This window comes from Vidua chalybeata, chromosome 12 (genome assembly GCF_026979565.1).
Source record: "Vidua chalybeata isolate OUT-0048 chromosome 12, bVidCha1 merged haplotype, whole genome shotgun sequence".
Lineage (NCBI taxonomy): Eukaryota > Metazoa > Chordata > Aves > Passeriformes > Viduidae > Vidua > Vidua chalybeata.
In genome coordinates this window covers 11,810,084-11,834,429 of record NC_071541.1, presented here as the reverse complement: position 1 = coordinate 11,834,429, position 24,346 = coordinate 11,810,084, and the positions used below count along the sequence as shown (strand labels likewise).

Genomic DNA, 24,346 nt, shown 5'->3' with positions numbered 1-24,346 from the left:
AGGCAAAAAGTAACCTGGCAAAGTCATAAGGGTGGTAAAACAGTGAAAGACATTGCCAAGGGAAGCTGTGGATGTCCCATCCCTGAAAGTGTTCAAGGCCAGTTTGGCTGGGGCATTAAGCAACCAGTTGTAGTGGAAGTAGTCCCTGCCCATGGCAGGGGACAGGGATTAGATGACCTTTAAAAAAGGTCACTTCCCACGAAAACCATCTTATGATTCTATGGCAGTCCTACATCACAGCTATGTCAGCACAGTTCCATCCAGCAGCTGCAGCATCATGTGCATGATCTACATTTATAAACAGAAGGCCAGTGACAACCAACTCACCCTGGAATGTGGTCAGGACAACTGAGCCAGGATTGGCTGAACCCTCTCTGAGGTCACAATCTCATGGTTTATGAGCAACAGGTTTGAAAAGAATGTCTGTGGTCAAGCAGCATTTGGTGGCCTTACACTGCAGCAGGACAGAGCAGCTCATGGGGTGGACTGAACATCTCTCTACCCCTGAGGACTGCAGTGTCACTGGGTGTCCAGGAGTCTCTGCATGCTGATCAACCTTGGTGGAAGAAAGACAAGCAGGCATCTTCCAAACAACCCCAGCTTTCCTCTGAGATGGTAGATTACTACACGGTCCTTGGACTGCAAAAAAATGCCTCACAGGATGCTATTAAGAAATCCTACCACAAACTGGCACTGAAATGGCATCCTGATAAGAATCCCAGAAACAAGGAGGAAGCTGAGAAGAAATTCAAAGAAATTGTTGAAGCATACGAGATTTTGTCCGACCCTCAGAAGCGATCACTCTATGACCAGTCTGTTGAGGAGAGCAGAGCCCGCAGAGAGAGAACTGTAGCGGGTTATAACAACTTTGGTTTCCATCATGGATTCCCCCATCAAGTAGAGGTCTTTGGAGGCATGTATCCATTTACATGTATTTTCTTGAACCCTTTAGACATCAGAATCAATGGTGAGAACTGGCAGAGCACCAGTGGAAGAGAAAGAAGGTTCAGGGAGCCCTTTGTGCAACGGAGTTCATTCTGTCCCAGCGGGCACCCCACCTCCTTCTTTGCTGAAAACACATCTGGGCCATATGGTCTCAGAACAGTGATAACCACTACTGAAGTGATCAATGGCAAGACCATCACCACCCGGAAAATCTTTGAGGATGGGCAGGAGACAAAAGAAGTGGAAGAAGATGGCCAGCTGAAGTCTGTAATAATCAACGGGAGAGACTACCTGAATTCTTAATGTCACCAGCACAGGCATTAATTGCAAGCTATGGGATGTGCTCTCATAGCTCAACTGATGAGATCTACTACAAGCAGTATCAATAAATGCTGAGTTCATGACACAACCGATGCAGACTTCTCAATGGTTGGGAACAAAAGATTTCACAGGTAAAGATATGGCTATGCTAAACTAAAGAGTGTGAGTCCACAAAGCCTGAATGAGGTGATAGATAGTGATTATTCAGTAAATATATATCATAGGTACATGTGAAAGCAACCTTGCGGGTTTGCCAAAGATACCAAGTTGATTAATACATCAATAGGAGACAAGCTGGTTTGTGGACACGTAAGAGAGCCCTATAACAAGCTATAGGTTCCCTTCCCACTCCTTGAGATGCCAGTGTTAAATTCTACCAGCTGGATGAATAAAGCCTTATGTGACTCTCATACACAATCCTGATACTAAGTGAAGAATATCCTTCCTACTTTTGGTGTATGAGAAGCTGTGTATCCATTGAAAAGTTTTTATACATGGGCAAGAAGGTTAGCAGGGGTCAGTGGGACATGGGGAGCCTAGAGAAGAGAGAATGTCATAGAAAACAGACAAACAAACAAACAAAAAAACAGAGGAAGGAATAAAACATCATTCTTCCAACTGTAAAAGAAAATTGGGGCTTTCTTGAGAATGCCCTGCAAATTATGACCAGACACCCTGATGGAAGTCCTGCATAGCTCAGGGGCTGAAACTGAGCAGGGAAAAGGTGAATTTGGCTCTCAGACTGGGACAATCTATATTCCCTCTCTGCCTGGAGTCATTCAAACACAAAGAGCTAAATTCAAACCATGAGCCAACAGATTCCAGGGGGCTGAGTTTAGCTCAGCCTCTTTGTACAAAGCTGGATGTGAAGACTTAGATGATGCTTTACCATCCTTATTGTCTTGCTCACAGCTGCAAGAGCCAGTTCACAATGCATTTATTGCACAGCCTGCCAGCACGCTGTTCTTGTCCTCCACTGAGCTACGGAACACACTCCCCATGTTTCCGCCCTCCCCTGGGCTGACATGAACTGCTGAGCCTTGTTTCTTGCTTGGCCAGATCACCTAAAGCATTTTAAATCTTACACACCTCTTATTTTCGGTCCCACGCTACATTCCCTCGAGTTTCCCAGCTTTCCCTGCCCAGTGATGCCTCCCTGGAGACTGGAACTAATTTTCAGGGACGTTTTCACTTTAATCCAGATTGCAATTGCTGCCTGCATTTGGGCAGGTCTTTGCATCTGTTTCCTCTGCTGTAAAATGGGAATAACAGACTCCTGTGCTTTGAAGGAGACTGTGAGGTAGTGTTGCTAGTAAAGGACTCTGAGTATTAAGGAATAACTTAAATTAGCCAGAATACTGCCACCCCTTATTCAAGCCTTTTTCTCTTGTAAAGACAAATGTAGCTTAAATCACCATCCTTAGCAATTGATGCCATGTCCAGCATGGAAAAACAGACAAAAACTGTATTTGTTATGCTAAGGGCTGTTAAGCCCCTCTCCCAGTGAGAAAAAGACAGCACTGGGTAGCAAGTGGAAGCTTAACTGCATGCTGGGTGCATGGAGGGAGGCCAGTGGCAATGGAGCAGGGAAAACCTCTGTGCAGGGAGGGACAAACCGTGTCTGCTGCTCCTCCACAGTTTGGAAGCCATCAACAGTCCTGCAGACACGGGACTCTGAGAACTGCAAATATTTAAGGGGCTTGATACAGAAAGATTATTTTGGTCAGAGCAAACACAAATCAATATTTCTACCTATTCTTCTCCTGTGGACACCATATTCATGAGAGATGGCTTCTTGAGTTTATATTATGCTGCCTCAGAGGAAGTCCAAGGTAAAAGAACCCAAAACAAACAAACAAAAATCAATAATAACAACAACAACAAAAAAAAAAAAATCAAGCTGCATGTTTTGGATTGGAAACTGAAATGGTCTTTGATCAAAATAACATGTTTGGAAATCTGGACCAGAGTTTAATTCCCAGATCCTCAACCTTTTCAGCTTCCTAGGGCTAAAACTTTGTTTCAGTTTTGTCTCTAATGGGATATTTATTTATGCACATCAGTATTTCCTGATCTGAGACAAAGGTATGCGAGAGTTTATATATATATATATATATATATATATATATATATATCTTAGACCTTTCTTGCCTTGGGTCAGTAGTTCCCTCTCCTGTGTTGGTATCTAAAGCAGCACCTAAGAGCAAGTTCTTCCTTTTTCCATCTCTGGATCAGGGTGTATCTATTGCTTTTTGCAGTAGCAGGGATCTCCTGGGGCAGCTCTGGCAGCTGCACATACCCAAACCTGCTGGAAGGAATAAGGGAACACAGACTGGGAAGGGACGCAGCTCACCCAGAAAGTGTCGAGTCCAGGAGGACCTGCAGATCATCTTCCATTTCTTCCTGTGCACTGCAGACCACAGAGCACCTTGCAGCACTTTCTGTGAGCTAAATATCTGAGATTAAAAAAAAAAAAACAACCAAAACAGACCAAGATCACAAAGGTGTGGTGGTAAGAGAGCAGGTCAATCTGCATTAGCAAAGTCCTGCATTCCTGCAATAGCAAGAAATCTGCCAGGTGTGCCCAAACCACCCCTGGAATGGGTTGTCTCTCTGTTACAGTAAATAACAGAGACACAACCCATTCTGTAACTTCTGTAAGTGAACCCCAACACACCTTGCCTTGGAAGCAAACCTTTTTCTGTTCCAGGACATTGGATCAGACTAAACTGAGCCTGCCAACAAAACACCAACACCTTCAAGGGGTTTTCAAAAACTTTTTCTCATGCCATTTAGCAGCCATAGCTAAAGGAGGCAGCACCAGATGTCCAACCAGCCACAGCACAATTTTGTGAGTCTTTGCCTTGCCCAATTCCAGTTCTACTGATGGAAACCAGCCCATCATCCTTCCAGTCACTGCTGGACTTGATGGACTAATTTCCAGCACCAGCTCTGCCTGAAGATGTCACACTTGGGGGCAGCTGGAAGCCTCCCTTCTGACTGCAGCTCCAGACCCAAGCGTGTGGCCCCGGCTGCCTGGGGCACCAGGCAGAGCAGGGAGTGAGGGTGGCTCGAGCTCCGTCCCTGAGTGCAGCCAGCAGCCTGCACTGAGAGGCTGAGTCATTATTTTATTAGCAGGGCCCACAACTACTTTAATGTGGGCTTAGGCTGCAAAAACAAAAACATACATAAAAGCATTTGGAATTACTTCATAAAATACTAAATCACGATATTAACCGACTGACCTTTGCTCTATGCAGACCTGCTAATTTTAGCAATTACAGCCAACAACTTGAACATATCAAGTGGGCAACTGTTTAACAATAATGACATCTGCTTGGAAAATCAAATTATGTCTAAACATCTTTAAATCCCCACTAGGGGATACCTGCTTTTTTTTTTGCAACTGTTAGTCTCTGTTTAATAGGATTTTAAACTCACAGCCGGCTGCACACAGTGGTGGCAGCGGCCACTCTCCCTGGAGTGACAACAACAGGACAGACATCCCATTAAGCAGAGTGAGAGTCTTTCCTTGGACAGTGATGGAAGTGGTTTGGGTTTTGACAGCTTAATCTGATAGACTGGTGCATTAGCAGGATCCCTTTGCTCGCCCATGCCCCTGCAGATACTGCTCCCCTCCACAGCCCCCCAAGGTTACATGTGCTGGGCACATCTGGGGCTGATCTCCACTGGCTGTTGCCTGGGAAGGATGGAACCTTGCTAGCAAGATGGGCTTTGCAGCTTTCAGTGCTGTTTGTGGAGCAACTGACATGAGATTTCCTCCTGCAATGTCCTCAGACACAATCTAGTTTTATTTTTGGTGATGAGTTCTGTTTCTTCCCTCTCTTTTCTCCCTTCTCTCCTCCTGTATCCCCAGCTACTTAAATCCCTCCCTGCTGTTCTCTGCTTCATGGGTGAAGCTCCAACACTGAGATCTGTTCTTCCTTATAATGGCCTAAACTGTGGCTACAACAGCGCTGCAGTTGCTGTTGTAGCCATATTTCAGGCCTGTTGGTTTTTCTTGCCAAGAAAAGTAACATTAGAAGCAAATGGGACCAGTGAGAAAGGGTGAGCACAAGATGACCCAAATCTCCACTGAAGCACACCAGTGCAGACCAAGACCCTCCATCATAAAATTAAGGTCCTTATTCAGCCCCCAGTTAGGTTGCTGCAATGCCCTGAGCTCTGCCGATCTGGGAACAGCCTCAGCTCCACGGGCCCACTCCTGATCACTCAGCATCCTGGGCTGCAAGGCTGTTGTCAGATATTTGAATTGAGATACAAGAACAGAATATTTCCGCCCATTCTCCTCTCTCCCCCTCCCCGGCCAGTCTGGCACTTCTCTGATGGAGCGTGCAGCAAAATCACAATCACATGTTCGCAGCAGTAGGAGGCCATTGGCATGGAAGTGGCAGTGATGTCACTACAAACATTTCCACCCTATCCCATTTCTCCAGAACAGTCTCCGTTTTTATGACCCCATCCTGAGATCTGCAGGAAATCAAATTGTCCTGATCCTATTTTGAGCGCTGGTGTCATGGCATCAATACACAACGACGTGGTGTCAAGCGGGAGAGGCGGGAGCTCTCGTTGCGGTGCTGCAGCGCTTTGCCTTGTGCGCTTACGGGCTGGATCGCAGCCCTGCGGATCCGCGCTCGCCGTGCCGGGACCCTCGGGGAGCGCGTGCTGAGCCAAGGGGGAGAGCTGAGCAGGGCACGCCGCGGGGCAGGCCTGGCTTCTGTCCATCAGCAGCTCCCGCACCCCGTTGGAGCTTACCAGACCCTGGGGCACCGCGGTACCAGGGGGCAGAGCCGCGCACAGGCACGCGGCTTGTGGCTCCTACACCCTGGCACGCTGCGTGCCAACCATCCTGGGGGCTGCACGCAAGGGAAGAGCATGATTACAAGACATTCATGAACGGCGAGGGGAGATCTGGGGAAAGACAGACACTGGCAAGGTGCCTAGGACACGAAACCAAATGACAATCTGACCAAAATGGGGAGAAACAGCACCCAGCAGCTACAAATGCTTGTCTGAACTAGGATTGCCATCTAAACAGAATGAGCTGTGGGTTAGATACTCCTGTCTATCAAACTGAGATTTAAACAGCAGTTTAGACCCCACTGTGCTCACAAAACACTCCTCTGATGCTTCCCACCAACACAGGAACCCTTGCAGACTGGAGCTCTCCCTTGTGCCTGTGCCTCACAGGAAAGATTCAGGTCCTGCAATATCTCTTGCCAATTAAGCTTCAGTGGCATCCCTACCTGATTCATCTCCTGCACCTAAATCTTATCTTCTCCTCAAAGAACATCAGAGCTAACACTTGGCATACACAAAACACTCCTGAACTGAGATCTCAAACAGAAGAAACAACATCTGCAGCAAAATTTTATCTATTGGACAAAGCTTATTCTGGAAGAACTTAAAAACCCCCAGAGTTCCCTGCAGCAGAGCAGGAACAAGTACCAGTTTGACTAAAAATAAGCAGTGGGAGAGACACGATGGTGGCCCAGAGCTCCTAGTGAGTAAGAAAATATGAACTGCTTTTCAGAAAGCGTAGTGGGAGCTTCTCCATTATTTCTTTTAATGTCAGGGACAGGACAATCCTGTATCTTTAAAGTTTTTGCAGAAGGGTACAGGTTTGAATCCTACATTAAGAGCAGCTCCTCCAGGAGAAACATTTTTATCAGGCTGTGCTATGAAAAGCTAGAGCTCCCTTGTGAAGGCAGAAGACAGCCTAGTGACGGAATATGAGTGTCTCAAGGCTGACACAATGCGTGCCAAGTGCTCATGGGTGCTTGCTCTCTGCAGTACCAGAAAATACCATGCTACAACCCCAGAGAGGAAGGGTTTTTAACCCTTGAAGCACTTTGTTTCTGACTTTGCTTTCTAGCACATGGTGTGATGGTTGGAGTGTCCTGTGCAGAGCCAGGAGTTGGACTTGATAAGCCTGGTGGGTCCCTTCCAACTCAGTGTACTCTGTGATTCGATGACAAAACTCCATTATCTCATCTGAACCTCACCAAGACCGAATGTGACCATTTGCCTTTAGCCATAACTGCTAAACTCACTGCATCCACAGGAGTCAGTGCTGAGACCAGACAACCACTTTGTAACCTCCTGTATGGGGAACATTAGTAAGTGCAGATAGCGTCCAGCAGCCTTCCAGCCTGAGACAAGGCTTAAGTTCCCATGAAATTGAACTGACCCATGAATTGGGTCATTAGTCATCTCCTCCAGCTTTCATTTTCAAGCCCTCCTTTATCTTTGGCTACAATTAGCACTCAATTGCATTCACCTTTGGTCACCCTCCAAAAAGCACCAGGCAAAGGAGCTCATGGGAGTTGAATACCACCCACTTCTCAAGCATTCAAGAAAGTTCTTTACTGTTTGACTTCAGTATCTGCTTTCCCATCTTCCATGGGGCTATGCCCTGTAACTCTCTCTTCGTGGCTGGCAGAACTTTGTGCCCTTCCTTCCCCAGGCTCAGACCTCCCTGGTGCCACTACAGACAGTTCCTCACTTTCCCATGCCCTTGATCACTCAGCATCTTGGCTCAGTGACGCCATCCAACCTTTCCAGCTCCTCTGCTTCCTCACTTTATCTTGAATGCCTCTCACCTCCTTCCAATGCCTTCCAAGAGCTGCTTTCTTGCCTTCCTCCTGCTGCTTGCAAATTCTTTCCTTCCCACTTTGGACACTACACTCCTGTAAATAAATAGTTGCTTGAACTGCTCATTTAAGAACCTGGCCTCTTCCCACTACCCAAGGCATGAGGAAAACCCTCAATGGTGTTAAAGCAGCTGCAGAATGAGGCCCAGCAGCATCAAGTGATTTGGCAAGGAGCGACACTGGTGTTAGAGACACGCGTTCCAGTGTGGTCAAAGTGAGGAGACCATGTAGGGTGATAACATTTTCTTAATCTAATTTTTTTATTTTATTATTCCCTCTCTTGTGGTCCCTTCCGTTCCCACAACGAACAGGGGTTTTTATTGCTGGGGTTAAAAAACATGAATTTGCATTACATCCTGGCTCCCGCTGTAATACTTTAGTCTTGTTTCTCTCTCGTCCCCTCTCCAGAACAACTGATGCTATCACAGCCTGATTTAATTTCAAAGACGGATTGTGATTTGGCAGTCGGGGGAAAAAAAAAAAGCCAAGTTAATCAAAAGTCACCATCTGCTGTGTTGCCATGGGGATATTCCTCCCCAATAAATGTGCTCTTTGCCAAAATCACAGATAACAGCACTATAAAGGGTGGGAGGTGGAGGGGGGGAATCAAAGAAAGAAGTTCCAACACTAGGGGGGAAAAAAATGAAAGAGAGAAACAAGAGAGAAACAAGAGGCAGAGAAGAAGTGGGAGAGGAAGGAGTGTAGACTATCGAGGAAAAATGACAAATGGACCAACTAAGGACAAGGAGGGAAACAGAGAGACTAACAAGCAGCTGAGGGTGACAAAGTGATGGAGGATACAGACAACTGGAAAGGAGGAAAGAAGAGAGACACCTCGAGACACTCTGCCACATAATATACCAAAACAAAACAAGCAGAGATAAGAGAATTGCCCTCAAAGCCTTGTCTCAGGGGAAGGGGAGAAAACTGAAGCATCAGTGAGAATTCTCAGGGATGCTGGTTGGAGCACAAGAAGAGATCTTACCACTATTCACACTGCAGTTACCAAAAATAAATCTCTGGATGAGATGGATGGTAACACGTGGGCATGACCAGGGTCAGGTCCCTCCCTGGTGTTTCAGCAGCCCGGATGCCATCAGGGCCCTATGGTGAGCTGGTTGTCGTGCTGCAACACAGCACCAGGACCTGGTGGGATAAAATACAAATTATCTAGAAATGAGCATCTTCAAGCATCTTGAGATGGCAGAGAGACGGGGGCTGGTCACTCAACAGCTGCTCTTGCTTTTCATTTCCTCTGGTGATACTGGGTGGCAATTTGGGATATGGAATATAAGGCCGAAGAGTGCATCTGTGCAAGGGGACATTGCTGTCCCCAGTGCTCAGAGGGGACCAGCCGGGCTCCTGCAGCAGCACGGTGCACCCCAGGCACAGGCACTGGGCAAGGCAGTTGCCCAAAGAGAAGTGGGGTCACCTAACGTGGAATGAATAAAAGCTGTCAAATTTTAGGTCACAATGTGTTGGCTGCCCCCTGACCCTGCTTAGAGTGTGCTTGTGTGTGTTGAGTGCCCCTATTAACCCCAGCAGCTAACGGAGATATGGGAGGCATCCCACCCTCCTCCCCAGCCCCAGTAGGGGCCAAGCAAAGGGGTCACTTAGCACCCACGCTGGTAGGATGGGATGAATTATTCACAGCACAGGCACCACCAGCCTTTTTCTTCCTCCTTCCCTGTTGGGGAATAATTCCAGAATAGATCACAGGTTGTATGAATTCTTCACTCAAAAAATAAGTGAATGACTTCTGCATGAACTTGGTTTGCAATTCAACACTAGCACTGATAAGAAATGGTCGCTGCACAATGACTGGAGGAGCACAACACCACACGTTGCCCATATCCAACAGTCAAAAATGTGAATCAGCTCTTCACTCTTCCCTTTGCTCCTACCTCCTCCCCCCACTAAGAGGTGCTGTAAAAATCAAAATTCTGAAAGCACAGTGTTGGATGAATTTTTCTGTATAATCATTTCAGGGCACTGGAGTCACACTTCTGTCCTTCTCTGCTTAACTGCATAAATGTTTTGTTTTGAAGGAAAGCTAAAGAGACTCCCATCACACACCTCTGGGAACTGGGGTTTAGAAGTGTGCGCTAGGTATGTCCCACAAGAGCATTAATGCCACTTTAACCTATGTACATGGGAAGAATTAATTAATTTATGAATTACAACGGGAGGTATTGAGTAGTATTTTTCAGAGTAGCTTTAGTGAAGACGGAAGGCATTGGGACCTCTGAGCTCAAATGGCCTCACCTGTGCAAGTGGAGCCAGATGGGCTGTCACAGCAGCAGAGTTTCTGTATTCCACATCCCCTCCTCCCCCCGCAGCACTAACTCAAGGCTCCCAAAACACCTCTCCCAAGCCAGGCAATGTCTAGGGAAGCGGGGATGGCCATGGAAGTAATGGGGCTCTTCCAGACCCAGCGTCTGCTCTCTGTTGGCACAGTGGAACTCACCTCTGGCTGGAACTGAGAAAAGGTCCAACAGGTTGTCTAAAATTCTCTTTATCCTCTGCAGAGGCAAGATGATGCTCTTAGGGAGCCCCATGGGACTTCTCTGTCATGTCTCTGCCTTTCCTCTCTTGACTATTATAACATTTTACAGTGCTGGAAGAATGGTAATTTCAGCAAGACAAGGGACAAAAATAGGAAACAATGTAGATTTTTTTTTAAATTAGAGAATTTTGTTAAACAAAACCTTTTCCTATGCAGTCACCCTATTGCTACTACCAATTTTCTCCCTCCACTCCCTCCCCAATTAAACAGCAAATTATACTTATCAAAGAAAAGAAGGTAAAGAGAAATCTGAAAGACTGTGAGAAATCTTTAATTACTAGTATAGTGGCATGAAAAGCTGTTGATCCCCTTAGAAACATACATGGCCAATTATCAAAAAATATAAGCGATGCAGAAAGAAAGGTTTGTCTAATAAGTATGAATCGCAGGGCCATTTAGAACATCAGTGTTAAAGCATTAGAGTTAAATGGAAAAGTAAAAAGGGGCTGATGGTTTTAACTGTTTCACAGGAGGACAAGAGGTTGATACTGATAAGACAAGCAGTATAGTGAAGTTAATTATCTGCGGCCCTTGGTGCACAAAGCTTTTTGAGCTGGTGATTAATAGAGATAAACCATTCAAACTTCACATTTCTAAGGTGAATGAAGATGGCAGAGGAGCTGCACAGCCCCAGCATACTAACAGCATACTCAGAGCATACTAACAGCACACACTATCTCCTCTGACAGTGACGGGCTGGCTGCTGCAGGGGGCACTGGGTGGGTTTATCAAACCTGATCTGCTTCCCCTCCTCTAACGGCAGAGAGGTGTGGGAAGTATGGAGAAGGGGTGGCAACACATCCCCACTGCCTCTGGATGTTGCTTCATTGGAGATGGCTGGGGCAGCGTTCCTTTAACTAATTCAGATCATCTTTACAAACCCTCCAGCATTACCTCTCTGACAGTAACACGGTCTGGGGGATGGTTATATGCAAATATTTAATGCCGTGCACTGCATTTGCTCTTTGTACAAGGCCTGCTTGCTGCTGGGTATGTGCAGAGGACCCTTCAGCCTCATCCCACCCCTTAGCTTGGGAAGAAGTACTGCAACCTCCCTGGACCAGTGTCAGTGGAGCAGGCAGGACTTGGAAGCTTGAAGGAAGCACGAGTCCTTGACAGCAGTTCTGTGAGGTACCTGCATGGAGGGTAGGAATAAATTAAGTGGTCTGGCACTTTGGTGAGAGCTGAGGAAAAAAGATGTGAAGGCTGACTCAGCCCTTGGTCTGAGACAGATAAATCAGGCACCAGGGGGTTTATCATGCTTGAGTCTGGCAGATAAGACCTAAAAACTGGAGAGCCTGGGTGGAAAATCAAGAGAGACAGATCATGATCTTACAAGATTTCTAGCCCATCTCCAGACCAAAGCAGTTTAGACATGCTCCCAAGACAGTCCTAATCCCTAAACTCTGGGATTTGGGTCAAATATTTCTCTGAATCTCCTGGAACTGAAAAATTCCCAGAAGATCTCTGATACTTCCTGCTGTACCCCCCTAGATGCTGCAAGGACTGGTTTTCTTCTTCTGATACTTCAGTGTTTCTATCTAGAGGCCAGTTAGAACAATGAAGTTCAGTGACAGCAGCAAAAATGGATCAGGAAAAATGAACTTCATTTCTAAGCTTCACAAACTACTTGGTGCATAGGTTTCAAGTTCAATTTGAATTCTAGGATGACTTTGGGCTTGGCTGTCATTTTCTCCAAAGTGGTTGGTTGGCTGTTATTTTCTCCAAAGTGGTTTCCTTGTCCTTGATAAGTTTGGAAAGGCATCTAAACTTCAGCATCTGCAAACAAAAGAATCTTATATTTTTGGCCAAACTAAATTGAATAAATTTTGTGTTTGTTAATTGCATCCAGGCCAACCTTGTGCAGGGCCAAGTTTCAGCCCAGTGGGATTTGCACATGGCCTGGATACAAGCTATTGTAAGTGGGGATCCCTGAAGGAAAAGCTGACAGATGGTGATTCTAAAAATGTTTGCCAGAGCCAGCCTTTGTGACACAGAAACCCCATAGCCAAGGGGGTCCCTGAGTTGGAGAGATGGTTCTGAAATATGTGGAAGGCCAGGGGAGTTTGTTGGTACTGGAGAAATTTGACCGGGCCTCGTCATTGCTTGCCAAACCTGTTTCCCTTAGAACCCCTTCTCTAAGGTCTGGTTATTTGGATAAAATGGAAATTGGATCAATGCTGCACCTGGTTTTCCAACTACATATTCCAAATCCACTCTTATTTTCATGCTATAAAATAGGACCAAGATGGACATAGTTTATTCAAGCTGTATGGAAACCCTCCTCAGCCAGCACCATGAGCAGAGTTACAGTCTGGCTTGTGCATCCGCTTTTTGGTGATGGGATCAACACCAACATTCATTGGTCCACCTCCCCATTAGTACCACTTTTCTTCTAACTAAATGGTGCATCCAAAGTCTGGATAAGGAGAGGTTCCAGCCCATATAAGCAATTCACAAGCAAAAATTTCTCCTTATGATTTCCTTGTCAACACCACAGATTTAAAAGTTTCCAGGCAAGGAAGATGAGAGCCAAAAATGAATTTCCAAGTTGGCCCCATTCACAGCAGCAACATCCTAAGACACCAACAGCTTTCCCAAAGTGCTCTGCAGCAAACATCAAGCTTTTGCAGTTAAGATTCACTCTTGGAAACAACAGGTCTCTGCCTTCCCTTGCTCATCATCATCAGTGTCAAGTTTCAGCGGCTGCCAAATAAATGGGTTTCAGTAGCTACATGCAAAGCAGTGGCAGAGGAGTTAAAACGATAAGGTGCTGTGAGTCATCTCTGCCCGACAGATAACAGGGGATGAGGAGCTGGAGGTGCCTGGAGTGCAGAGCCCGTGTTCACAAAGAGCCTGGACACCTGGGGGAGAGGGGAGCTGGCTCCAGGAGAGGTTACAAGGCCCTTGCAATCAAGTTCAAATTACATATCAGACATACGCTCCCACAAACAGACTCCAGACACCAGCTGCTTATTTTTAGACTGGAAAAGCCTTTTCTTACCAACACAGGTGGTGAGGCTGGAGCAGGCCAACCAGCAGAGCCAACACCCCCATGCCCAGCCACCCCCAAAGGGACAGTGCCAACAGCCCTCCGAGCACTTTCTGTCATCTCTTTGCACTTCAACGGCAGAAAAGGATGAGAGAGATTCTCTGAACTGCAGCAGAGGGGACCACGAGAAGCTCTCCTGCCACCCTTGCACAGGGTGTGCACAGCCCCTGTGTGCCTTGCCTGCTGTGGGGACCAGCCTTGAGCTCTCTGCTGAGCTCATCGCTCCCAACGTTCAGCAACGCTCATTCAGAAACTTAAAGAAAACAATATAGCAACTTGGGATTTGCTTCTAAAAACCCCTTCAGCTTTTCTGCATTTAATTCCTCATCATTATAGCTGTAACCAAACTAGTTCACAAGTCCGGACATCCTGCTAGTTCCTTCAGCAACTGGACAAATCATTTGGATCAAATTATTCATTTAATGAATTCTGCTTTCTCCCTGCGAACAGCAAGCAAAGAGTCTGCAATTGTTTTGGAAACATTTTTTAAAATTTTCTGCAACTAATTTTCATGATTTGCATCACTCATTGCAGCATTTGTCATCTGAAAACTGAAATTTAAATCCTTCATCTGGCTTCTAGCAAACATACCTGTCATATGCCCATTTAGGTGGTCAAAAATTTTAGGAAAACACACTAAAAAGAGTTTAAAGCTGCCCCTCACCCCCCAACATTCTCTGCCATCTGTTTTATCTGCTGCCAGTCATATTCATATACATATATATGCATGTGTATGCCAGGATATTAATGGAAAGTGAATACAAATAGGAAACAAGCAGAGCAAATACATTTACCATAACTTCATGTCAAATAACTGTTCTATGAAAAGGCACATTCTTTCTCTTACATCTCTGCAATTATAGATGGAAAATGCAAGAAAGAGGAACTTATCTAAGAGATACCCTTTACAGGGATGGGAAAGCAAAGTTCACAAAATATTTCAGACATGAAGATAAACATTTTCAGAATAAAAACCCAACAAAAAGAGAAATGGGCTATTCAAATCTCTAAGTTTAAACAAGAGACGACATTAAACAAGAAAACCAATCTTTCCCTCTCAGGGGAACTCACCTTTTTGAACTCTGACTGCAACACAAGGCTCCGCAGGGCCCTTTGGCTCCTGCCATCTTACAAGATCCTACAAAAGAGCATATTTTTCTAAAATCTGTACGAATTCACTGGGGGTAAGGAGGTATTTTGGTATTTCTTTCCGCCTCCCCCCCCCCCCCCAAAAAAAAAAAAAAGGCAAAAAGCCAAGCAGCTGCTTCTAGACATTTACATTTCATTTAATGCTCTTTCTGTACAAGACATTCCTTCTGGAGACTTTGGCAAGGAAGGCTCGAGGTGTGTGCAGCCCTGCAGAGATGGTCACTGCTGTATCTAAGCTGCACATTTGGGGTGTGCATCCACATGGTGAGGCCTCAGCAGGGAATAGGGCTTAGCAGCAGCTTACACATGGCTGGCACAACAAGGACAGGGAACCCTGAGGAAGCTCAGCTTCACCAGTCATTTCTGCATGGATATTGAAAAATAATGCCTAAAAATTTGGGAGATGATTCCAGGCCAGAATATTTTTTTTTTCCTTTTAAGCAAGAATAACTTTATGCTAGGATTTTAGCAGTAATGGAAGAGTGTAGCAAGAGCCAGGCTAAGTGTCTATCAGAAGTATTCTGCTCCAAATACCAACAAGATTTTTATCAAGGGTAACACAAGCACTCCAAAAAATCCAGTGTGGCAAGTTTGCTCCCATCTACCTTAATGCCTGGTTATACCCTTCTGGCAGGACACAGCTCATGAACAAACCCTTACCTCACCTATTATTTTTGGTGGGCTTAACTCAATCACACAAAGGTCATTTATTAGCTCTTCTCCCTGTGGTACACCTCAAATCTTTGTGCTGTTATGGCTGATGGCACCCCAAGGCCACCATGAAAAATATCCCAGTTTCTTGTGCTGTCCCATTATGGGAAGGTCTTGTTCTTCCGTGGCCATACGTGGGGAGGAAATGATATAACACAGTGGTGACATCTCAGTGAAGATAAAGTGTTGCTCAAAGTAAAACCAGGCTGCCTCAGGTTTCTGCTCTGTGTCTCCCCTGCCAGCCATTTGTCAGGAATTTATGCATGGTCTTTAGTCACTGTTGACTCACCTTCTCTCCTTTGCTTTTAATCACTCTTCAAATAGCACAGGAGAGGTGAAGCTCTGCTCACTGCCTTGGTTAGGAAATCAAATGTTTGGAAAACCCTGGGCGCATCTTCCGCCCGCAAGCCACAACTCATGCATGAGCTGGGATTGCAGAAGAGTCTTCATCCCCCCTCTCTCCCACCCCATTTTTCTAATGACTCATTTATGGTAGTGCAGCAGGGGCTTTCCAGTTTTTCAAAGGAGAATAATCCTGAAGTAGTAAGGCAGTCTGGAGAACCCCTTCTCAAGCATGTTTTTGCTACAATAAAAGCCCTTAACTCAAAGGGAAGACCGGGCACCCAAAGGGCGGGTTCTGAGCACCCTGACTCAGCCAACACCAATGAGCTCTGTGGTTTCCCAGTACCCTTCAGGGTGAAAGGCTTTCAAAGAACAATTCATAGATGTTTTTGGAAGTTATGGAAGGCTGTAAATTAGCAACAGGAAGACACCCAAAAGGTCTATTCCATCATGAAGTCTCTGCTATGGAATCTTTTTGGTTGTATTTTAGTACAACAAGTGATGATAACTAACTATAAAGCCCTAATAAATTTGCTAAATGGTTTTGTTTTTTTTTTTCCTAGGAGCCATGCAGCCATATGCTCAACTCCACTCCTTTTTGCATAAGTTAGGCACGTACTTGGCATCTCCAGACTCTCGGTCTGAATTCAGACATGACAAAATACAAATGTGCATGTAACTCCACAAATGGGTAAGTGCCTGCTGGAAAAAAAGGAAGATGGACATCAAACTGATTATACAGGTACATGGCAAATGCTGGGAGATATTCTGGTGAATTTTTCATACAAATAAATAGAAATTTTCGTCACAACTTACTGGGATATTTTAATAAATAAAGTTTAAGAAAGGGAGAACTTTAAAACAGCAACTCTAATGTTTTTCTGACAGAGGTGAGATTGACTATTATTTAAGGCAGGTTGTAAAACAGATAGATTGGAAAGATGGGGATCACAGCATAAATGATTTGCAAGTTAATGTTTGGTTTCAGATTATAATAGAGATTCACTTAACCACTGTTTGGGAGGGTTCTGATGGGATCACCTCAAACTGCAATGATTAACTGCTTAATTATTCCTAAAGCATGTAAAGGCAAATTACTTTTTGCTCGAGGTCTTCATTTTCTGAGATGAAATTAGAATGTTCAGACTTCTTTTGCTTCATGATACTGTTCCTGTGGCCAAAATCTAAAGTATATGTCCAGACTATAATAAAGCCAATTTGGTTCTTTCAATAACTCCATGAACTTGCATTGAGTTTAAAAAAAGGATTAATTTTGTCATACTTACTTGGAACCAACAACTACTCTCTCTCTCTCTCACGTGCTCATAATTACTATTTTTACCTAAATGTGTACATTCATTGCATAAACATACATATGTATACAAGTATACATCATCTTCATGCCCAAATAAAGTAGGCAGCTCATTGAATTCAAACAGTTTATCCTTGCAAAGTTCTCCCATAAAAGCCAACAATACATTTCAGAATAAGAGTAAAAAGGAGAGACAAAAGAGAGAGAAAGAAACCAGCACTGTTGAATGTATATGGAGCCTGGACTACTTCATTTCTCTGTGTTGAAACTAATTTGTTGCATTATGTTTCTATCTCTTGCATGTCCACATTGCCACAAGCTCTTATTTTCACAAAACAGACCCATCATTCTTTCCCACAGGATGAAAACACGGCTAAATACTTGCTGTAAAAAAACCATTATGTGATGTGCTAGCCAAATGATACACTAATACTCCGACGTAAGTGCTTTTTTGGCAACTACTCAAAGGAGCAAAAATTACATCGTTTTCAACCCCAGTGATGATAAGATTACACAAAAGAAAGCAAAATATACAAAACGGGTTGATGATAAATATTGTACAATAAATGGAGAATAAGCCGGTTTTCTTGCTGTCACACTCTTTGCAGTTTTCTGCAATTTTTCCATCACTTGAGACAGCCCTACCAATTATTTCCATTGTATTGGGTGTCCCCTGTAAAAAAAAAAAAAACCTGACAAAAATAAGAATTTGAAAGATTCCTTTTCAGGAACTTCCTCCACCAACTATTTCCTCCTTTTCAAATGGGGTTTTCAGAGAGGAAGTGGTGGCCAGCAGTAACATTCCCCACGGGAGGGACCCATCTTCCCTTCACATGTGGAGAAGCGAGAATATCCTCTTATGAGGCAGAGCAGGAAAAGAAATCATCCTTTCATCGGCAGTGTATTCTGCCCGGATAGGTGTCTGGTGCCGTGTCCATGATGGTACCTTCTGAGGAGTCACTGCCAGTTGGCTTCAAGCCCCACATTGCAGAAGGACAATCAAGAGCCCATTGGTTTATCCTCTACCCTACTTATTTTGGTTGGAAACAAATCAAGACATTAACAACCAAATAAAAGCAACCCTTGATCTTCACTCAGATTCTCCACCATGAAAAGATTTTCTTACATCCTCAGTGAGGTGCTCAAATATTTCTCCTTGTTGCTAGCAGACACAGAGTTGGTGGGAAATGTTTCTTGCAGCCTTTCACTTTTTTTTCCCCACAAGTTTGCAAACCCAATTTCCTGTCTTCTGAGTATTCCTTTGCTCCTTATGAGTGTTTACTAGGTAGGTGGGAGGAACCAAATGCCAAGGTTGCAGAGGAGCTGTGTGCTTTGAATATACTTTGTTGTATTTAGGTATGTAAATCACAGCTGAGCTCCCTAGGTAAGTTTTTAAACAAAGAGGAAAAAAATAAAGGAGTACAGTAAGGATGAGGCACGGACTCAGTGGATGGTAGAGTCTGCAGCAAAGAAGCCATCACCTCCCTGTCATTCTCATTCGATGCAGTGTGTTTATTGCAACCTCCAAACGTCCAGCATCCCACCGGAGCAGCAGCCGGCGGACCAAGCCTCCAGCACCACAGCATCTGACGGCACACACCGCACTCCCAGAAAGCATCGAGAGCCCTGGGGAAGCCCGAGCGCCCGCCGCTGTCCCGGGCTGCACGATGCAGCCACGCAGCCGCCACATGTGGCCGGGAGCTGAGGCTGCCCCGCGGAGCCAGACGAAAAGCAGGCGCTCGCTGGCGGCCCGGCAGAACATCCCTTGTGCACAGATGTTTGGAAAGGCAGGCTCAGGGGGGCCACGGAGCAGGGCAGCGTCTCCGAGGTGTGATAGCACCAGGAATGTTTGCAAACACCATTTAGCGGAAGTCAGATGCCTACTTATCGCTTTCAAAGGGAGACGAGATCGGCTGTTAGTGCTCGCAGGATCAAATGGGTAAATTAGAGGCAGAAAAGATCGCCATTCAGGCTAATAGGATTTACACTCTCAAATCAAGTTATGTGGATGCATTATAGGGAGTTCACATTGAGGGGAGCCAATTACCCCATTAGCACTAATAGGAATTGCACTAAGGCATCATGTGAGAAGACACATGCAAAAAAATCGCAGCTTTCCCTCGCTTATGCAGGGTTATTTTGCTGAAACAAAGCAATAACTGATGGATCTCTCTCCACTGAACACGGGCCAGGGTATAGCTGTTAAGTGTTGACTTCATCCAGCCCCTTCATTCATAAAGCTGGAAGAGCCTTCTTCCCAGAGAGCAGATACAAGGAGGGCTCACCTCTCTTGTCCCTGTTGCCACCTCTGTTCATACGCAACAAGGGCATAAACCCAAGTCCTTCTGCTGCTAAGGAAGCTGCATCCAGGGATGTGCCATTTATCTGTGGCTCATCCTGACTCTCTGAAGCTGCTTGCTGGCTTTGTCTCCAGTCGCTGTTGTTTATCACCATCTCTTCACTGGCGAGTGCCCAGCGGATGCATTTATTCCCTCTGCAGTGCATGGAGGCATCTTAAACACATACCTATAACCCTAATGACAGTTCTGTAATGAAGAAAAGGCAGTAATATTAAATGCGACTGGCACATTACCACACTTGTTTTAAATTGATATTTAATTAAAAAGTTAATTATTAATTAAGTTTATCAATTGCACATCAGTTGTTCAATAGAAAAGGGCTCATTCATTTAATTATCTGTGTGCAACCGATAGTATATGCTTTTTAGCCAGGCAAGGTTATCTCTGCATCTGTTCTAATTTAGATCAGTTTAGCTTCTAATCTATCGAGAGTGCTTCCTTTTGCGAGCTTTTGATTTGATCTATAAATGTTTACTCACAGAACTGTTAGGTTTTAGAAGCTGATCAAATAAAGGGAAGAGCTCCTCGGAGCTGCGTTGAGCTTACCAAAGGGCTGTGGCTCCTTCTTGCAAAGACCTGCTCAGGCTTTGCTTTAACAATGCGCCTGCTGTAAAGTTTCAAAAAAGATAAACATCCACCCCGAAAGTATGTTAATAGCCCAAACAATGGGGAATCTTCAAAGGGCAAGAGAGGCCTGAGAGCAGAATACAGCGACAGACAGCCACCACCACCTGGGGAACCTCCTCATGGTTCCTGCTGCAGAGAGGATTGCGGGGCACGGACCATGGCCAGGGCTGTACAGAGGTTCCAGCTTCAGAGAAACACCAGTGTTCCTACAGAGAACTAGGGCTCCAGCTTTCCTTTCTCTTCCAAGTTTTTCCTAGGTGCAAATCAAAAGCTTTTAATAGAGGATTTTTGGATGCCACATAGTAAACCTTGTAATAAACTCTTCCAGTACTTGGATAGCATAACAGAGAAAGATGCCCCGTGGAGGCTGTGACTCCAATAGTGTATTCTAATAAATTATCTTGTATTTATTTTAATTGTAAATCACAGTCCTGTTCAGTTGCTAATAAAAGTAGCATTCAGTGCATATATTAAAAATATTAAAGAGTCCTGGTAGGTTAGTATGTTATTGGAGACCAGACCTGCCTGGTACCGAGGATGCTGAGTAAAGTTAATAAGAAACTGAGGTAACCAGACCTGTGAGCACTGTAGGAAGCAATAGATAGGTGCTATGTAACTAATTAGAAACAGCACCCAGCTCAAGCTTTCAGGCTTCAGCCCCAAAATGGGCTGCAGCTCTTGCATATCCCTTAATGATTCTCATACCCATGGCAGGATAAACGGCTTTCCATAGGCAACCACCATAGCACAGTCTCTGAGTTCAACTCAAATAATGAATGTGTGACCAAACAATGTGGCAAAATACAGAGGGTAAGGCAATGAAAAGGTGAGAGAAAAAGATGCTACAGAACAGAGGGCGGATGGACTGCCTTGAGGGGGCAATGCTGAAACAGATGTGTGTTTTCAGGGCTTACTTAATCAAGAAAAGGAAATGTATCACAACAAGTAAATAGCTGCATCACAGAGGTTCATATAATTCAGGTGACTACCCAGAGTCTGCAGCTTGTATTTGATCTGAAGACAACAAGCCCAGGGCTGTCTCCCATCTCCTGAGTCAAAAGCACTAAGGGAAGAGGGCTTTTAAAAGGAAGGTAATTTACAATGCAATATTGCCGGGGGTGGTGGTGCTGGTTTGTTTGTACAACTGGAAAGATGATAAAAGAAATCTCCATGAATAGTAACTCTATGTTTATAGATGGGTGCCTCTTTGCCAACACTGCATGCAATGTATATTCATCTTCACCAGATATTCAAGTGGCAGGACTTTTTCAAGCAACAATGTTTATAGAAAATGACTGTTTTGAAGCTTTACACACTAGAATTTTAGGAAACTTAAAATTTACATTTACAAACATCATCAGTCACCCTATCTGATAAATCAGAACAGAGGAATCTGGCTTAACTATTATAGATGGTCAGCAAACAGCAGTCAGTTTCTCTAGAGAATTGCTAATATGGGTTAAAATAAGAAATGTAGCATGCATCGGCTCACAGATATTCTGAAAAAAAAAAACCAAAAACAAACCCAAACATATCAAAGCACTGATTTGTGAGGAATTGTTTACACCAGCGCTTTTTCTTGACTAGGGGATAAAACTGGAAAATTTCCTTTCTGTTGTATCACCCCATTTGATGTAGCATTGAGCCACAGAGTGCTCCCTTCCCTCCAGTGACAGGCCTAAGGTGAAAATAAAGAACTTCCACATTGTCACTATCAATGAAAGTGCTATATAAGCCAGCAGCTCTGAGAGATGGTGGTCAGGGAAAAAAAAAACCAAAGCCAGTTTGTTTGTTCTTTAAGGTGCCACTGCACAACAAGATGGTTGATAAAGTGAGAGTGTTTTTGACTGGAGCTTTTCCACAGCTGGGGGATACCAGAGAGCCCTTTGTCTCCCCCTTGACCCATCCTCTGCTTAGGATCCTCTGCTGTATGATAAGGAGTGAATTAACACTGCAACTGTTTCCTAATAGGGGTGCTAATTTAGTCTGTCATCCCCAGTCGACCAGCTTTTCTCACAAAGCCTGTAAGAATTTCATATGTCTGAGCTCTTCAGGCTTTGTGGCCAAGTGAGTTTGAAGAAGTCACTTGGGGAGAGATTGAAAGATGCTGGCCTGATACAGGATGTCGCACCATTTGTCTTTGAATTCTTGCATTGAAAAAAACACCTTGGATAATTTAAACAATTTCTGCACTTATTGAGCAGTAGGACTTTTAGGATGACACCATTTCTTCATAAGTTATGAGAAACCAATAAGCACCTTCCTTCCATCACCTGCAGAAATTCGTTAAAAAGAACTAGGTTCCTCTAAACTTTTGGCCCAAGAGGGTCAATGCTTGCCTGAGTGTTAACTCTGTCCTTCTGCCCCAAAGGGTGAACCTTTCCAGCTGTCAGCAAGCAGTAAGCAAGACATCAATCAAGGAAGAACCAGGTCTTCACACAACACTTTGATTAAACCTCTGGTTTCAAAGCTGAATCTCCTGTGTTCTTCTGTAGTCCCAGGTTCCCCTGGCAAACAAACGCAGAAATGCCGCTGGGGAAAGCATGTTTGTGTGAGATTTCCAACCCAATTCTGCAGACTCAGATGTTAGGCAGTTTAGATAAGGGGATGATTAGAGGTCTAAGCCTAAGGTTTGAAATACCCAGACTTCCTGGAACCACTGGTGCAAATCCCAGCAGGGCTGACTCAGCCTCCACCTCTCCTCTCGATGAAGATAAAGTGAGCTCCATGCACAAGTGTGACTTGTGAGGCTCCACCAGCCAAGACCCCACTGGGGCGGAGATAACGATGGTGTCAACAGTTTAGACGGAGATTCCTCACTGGGGCTGTCCCCACCACAGCTCCTGCTGGTGCTCCCATTCCTGGGCTCCGCCACAAGTGATTTATGAATCCTAAACTTTTCTAGAATTTCCCTCCTGCATGTCTTGGTGTGCATGTCCAAAGGCTTGCAGTGCTCCTGGCAAAACTATGGCCCTTCTTATCTTTCTGTTGTGCTATATATTGACCCCTTCAGAGGAGCTCTGTATCAGCACAGTTGGTGACTCACTCAGAGAAAAGCCCTACAGAATCATTTTATATCACTTTTCTATCAACCAGTGCTATGATCCAATAATTTTATTTCAGAAAATAAACCAAACTCACAAATCTCTGGTATGATGTCCACACAAACATTTAGTTTGCCAAGTGCAACTACCCAAAAGTTATCAGCAAAAACCTTTTAATAAACAATCAGAACTAATTGATTTATCCTTACTTTTCCTTTCAGTTACTGGACAATTAGCCAACATGACAAAAAATTCTAGCATGCACTTCCTCTTTGAAGTTATTCATAATATTCTCCTTTAATAATTCACAGAGTACTTGTAATTTATTCTTTTGTGCCATGTTCTGAAAATTAAGTCATCTGATCAGGGGCTCCTCAGGAAAAAAGATAAAGAAAACCACACAATTTCTGTAACCATCAAACACAGCATTGATGACTGATTTTACAATGAAGCATATAATTTGAAATGCACTTTAGGAAAGTATTGAAACAGCAGAGCTAATTAAACCTTTGCTTTCCAGTAACATTCACCTCATTACAGCTCAGATATTCACAGGGCAGCAAATCTGCACAGGACACACATACTTGAATATTCTCAAGTGCAACTGCAAAAATGACAGAACCAGACACACGTTTTGTCATTCCTCCTCCCATACCAAGACCAACAGATTGATCACATTGACCAAACCAGCTAACAGGTACTCAGTTCTATTACTCAGCCCAACATAAAAACAGCAGCAACAAAATTTTAACCCATCCTCTCTCTAGCTCCTGGTCTCACTCTGCCCAATTGGATAATGACTCATCAGCACCTCCACCCCCAAAATGTTCTCCAAGAGAGGAAGGAGATAATGTGCTCATTCACCATTCTTTGAGCCAGAAGAAGCATCTCCAGACTGCCACCCATCCAATAATACAAACAAATTCAAAACAAACAGGTAACTTCAAGGGAGGTGGAAATATGGATGCTGTTTTCCTGAGCTCCATGTTCCCAGGGTTGAATTATCCTGTGTCTTAAAAGGTACAAATCTCATGTAGGTGTTGTGATAGAAACATCTCCAATGCCTGCAGCCACAATGGCTGCAAGACAATACCTTACCCTTCCTTTCCTCTTTCTCATACCTTTTTATTCTAATTATACTGCTTCTGCATGCGCAAAAGCTTTACTTTTGGTTGAAATAATGACTTGGTTGTCTCTTCTCCTCCTAGTGTTTTATTTTCACAAAACAGGAACAAAGGATTTT

The 24,346-nt window shown here is 44.4% G+C and overlaps 1 protein-coding gene across 1 annotated transcript; it reads left to right on the top strand.

The window, feature by feature from the left end:
* The first annotated feature begins 425 nt into the window (after positions 1 to 425).
* DNAJB8 (DnaJ heat shock protein family (Hsp40) member B8) lies at positions 426 to 1,354 on the top strand. The gene has a single exon (XM_053953738.1). The coding sequence runs from the start codon at positions 613 to 615 to the stop codon at positions 1,246 to 1,248; it is 636 nt and encodes a 211-aa protein (XP_053809713.1). The 5' UTR covers positions 426 to 612; the 3' UTR covers positions 1,249 to 1,354.
* The last annotated feature ends 22,992 nt before the right edge of the window (positions 1,355 to 24,346 follow it).

Excerpts from the sequence above, each read along its gene's own strand:
- DNAJB8 (XM_053953738.1), top strand. The coding sequence starts at position 613 with ATGGTAGATTACTACACGGTCCTTGGACTGCAAAAAAATGCCTCACAG.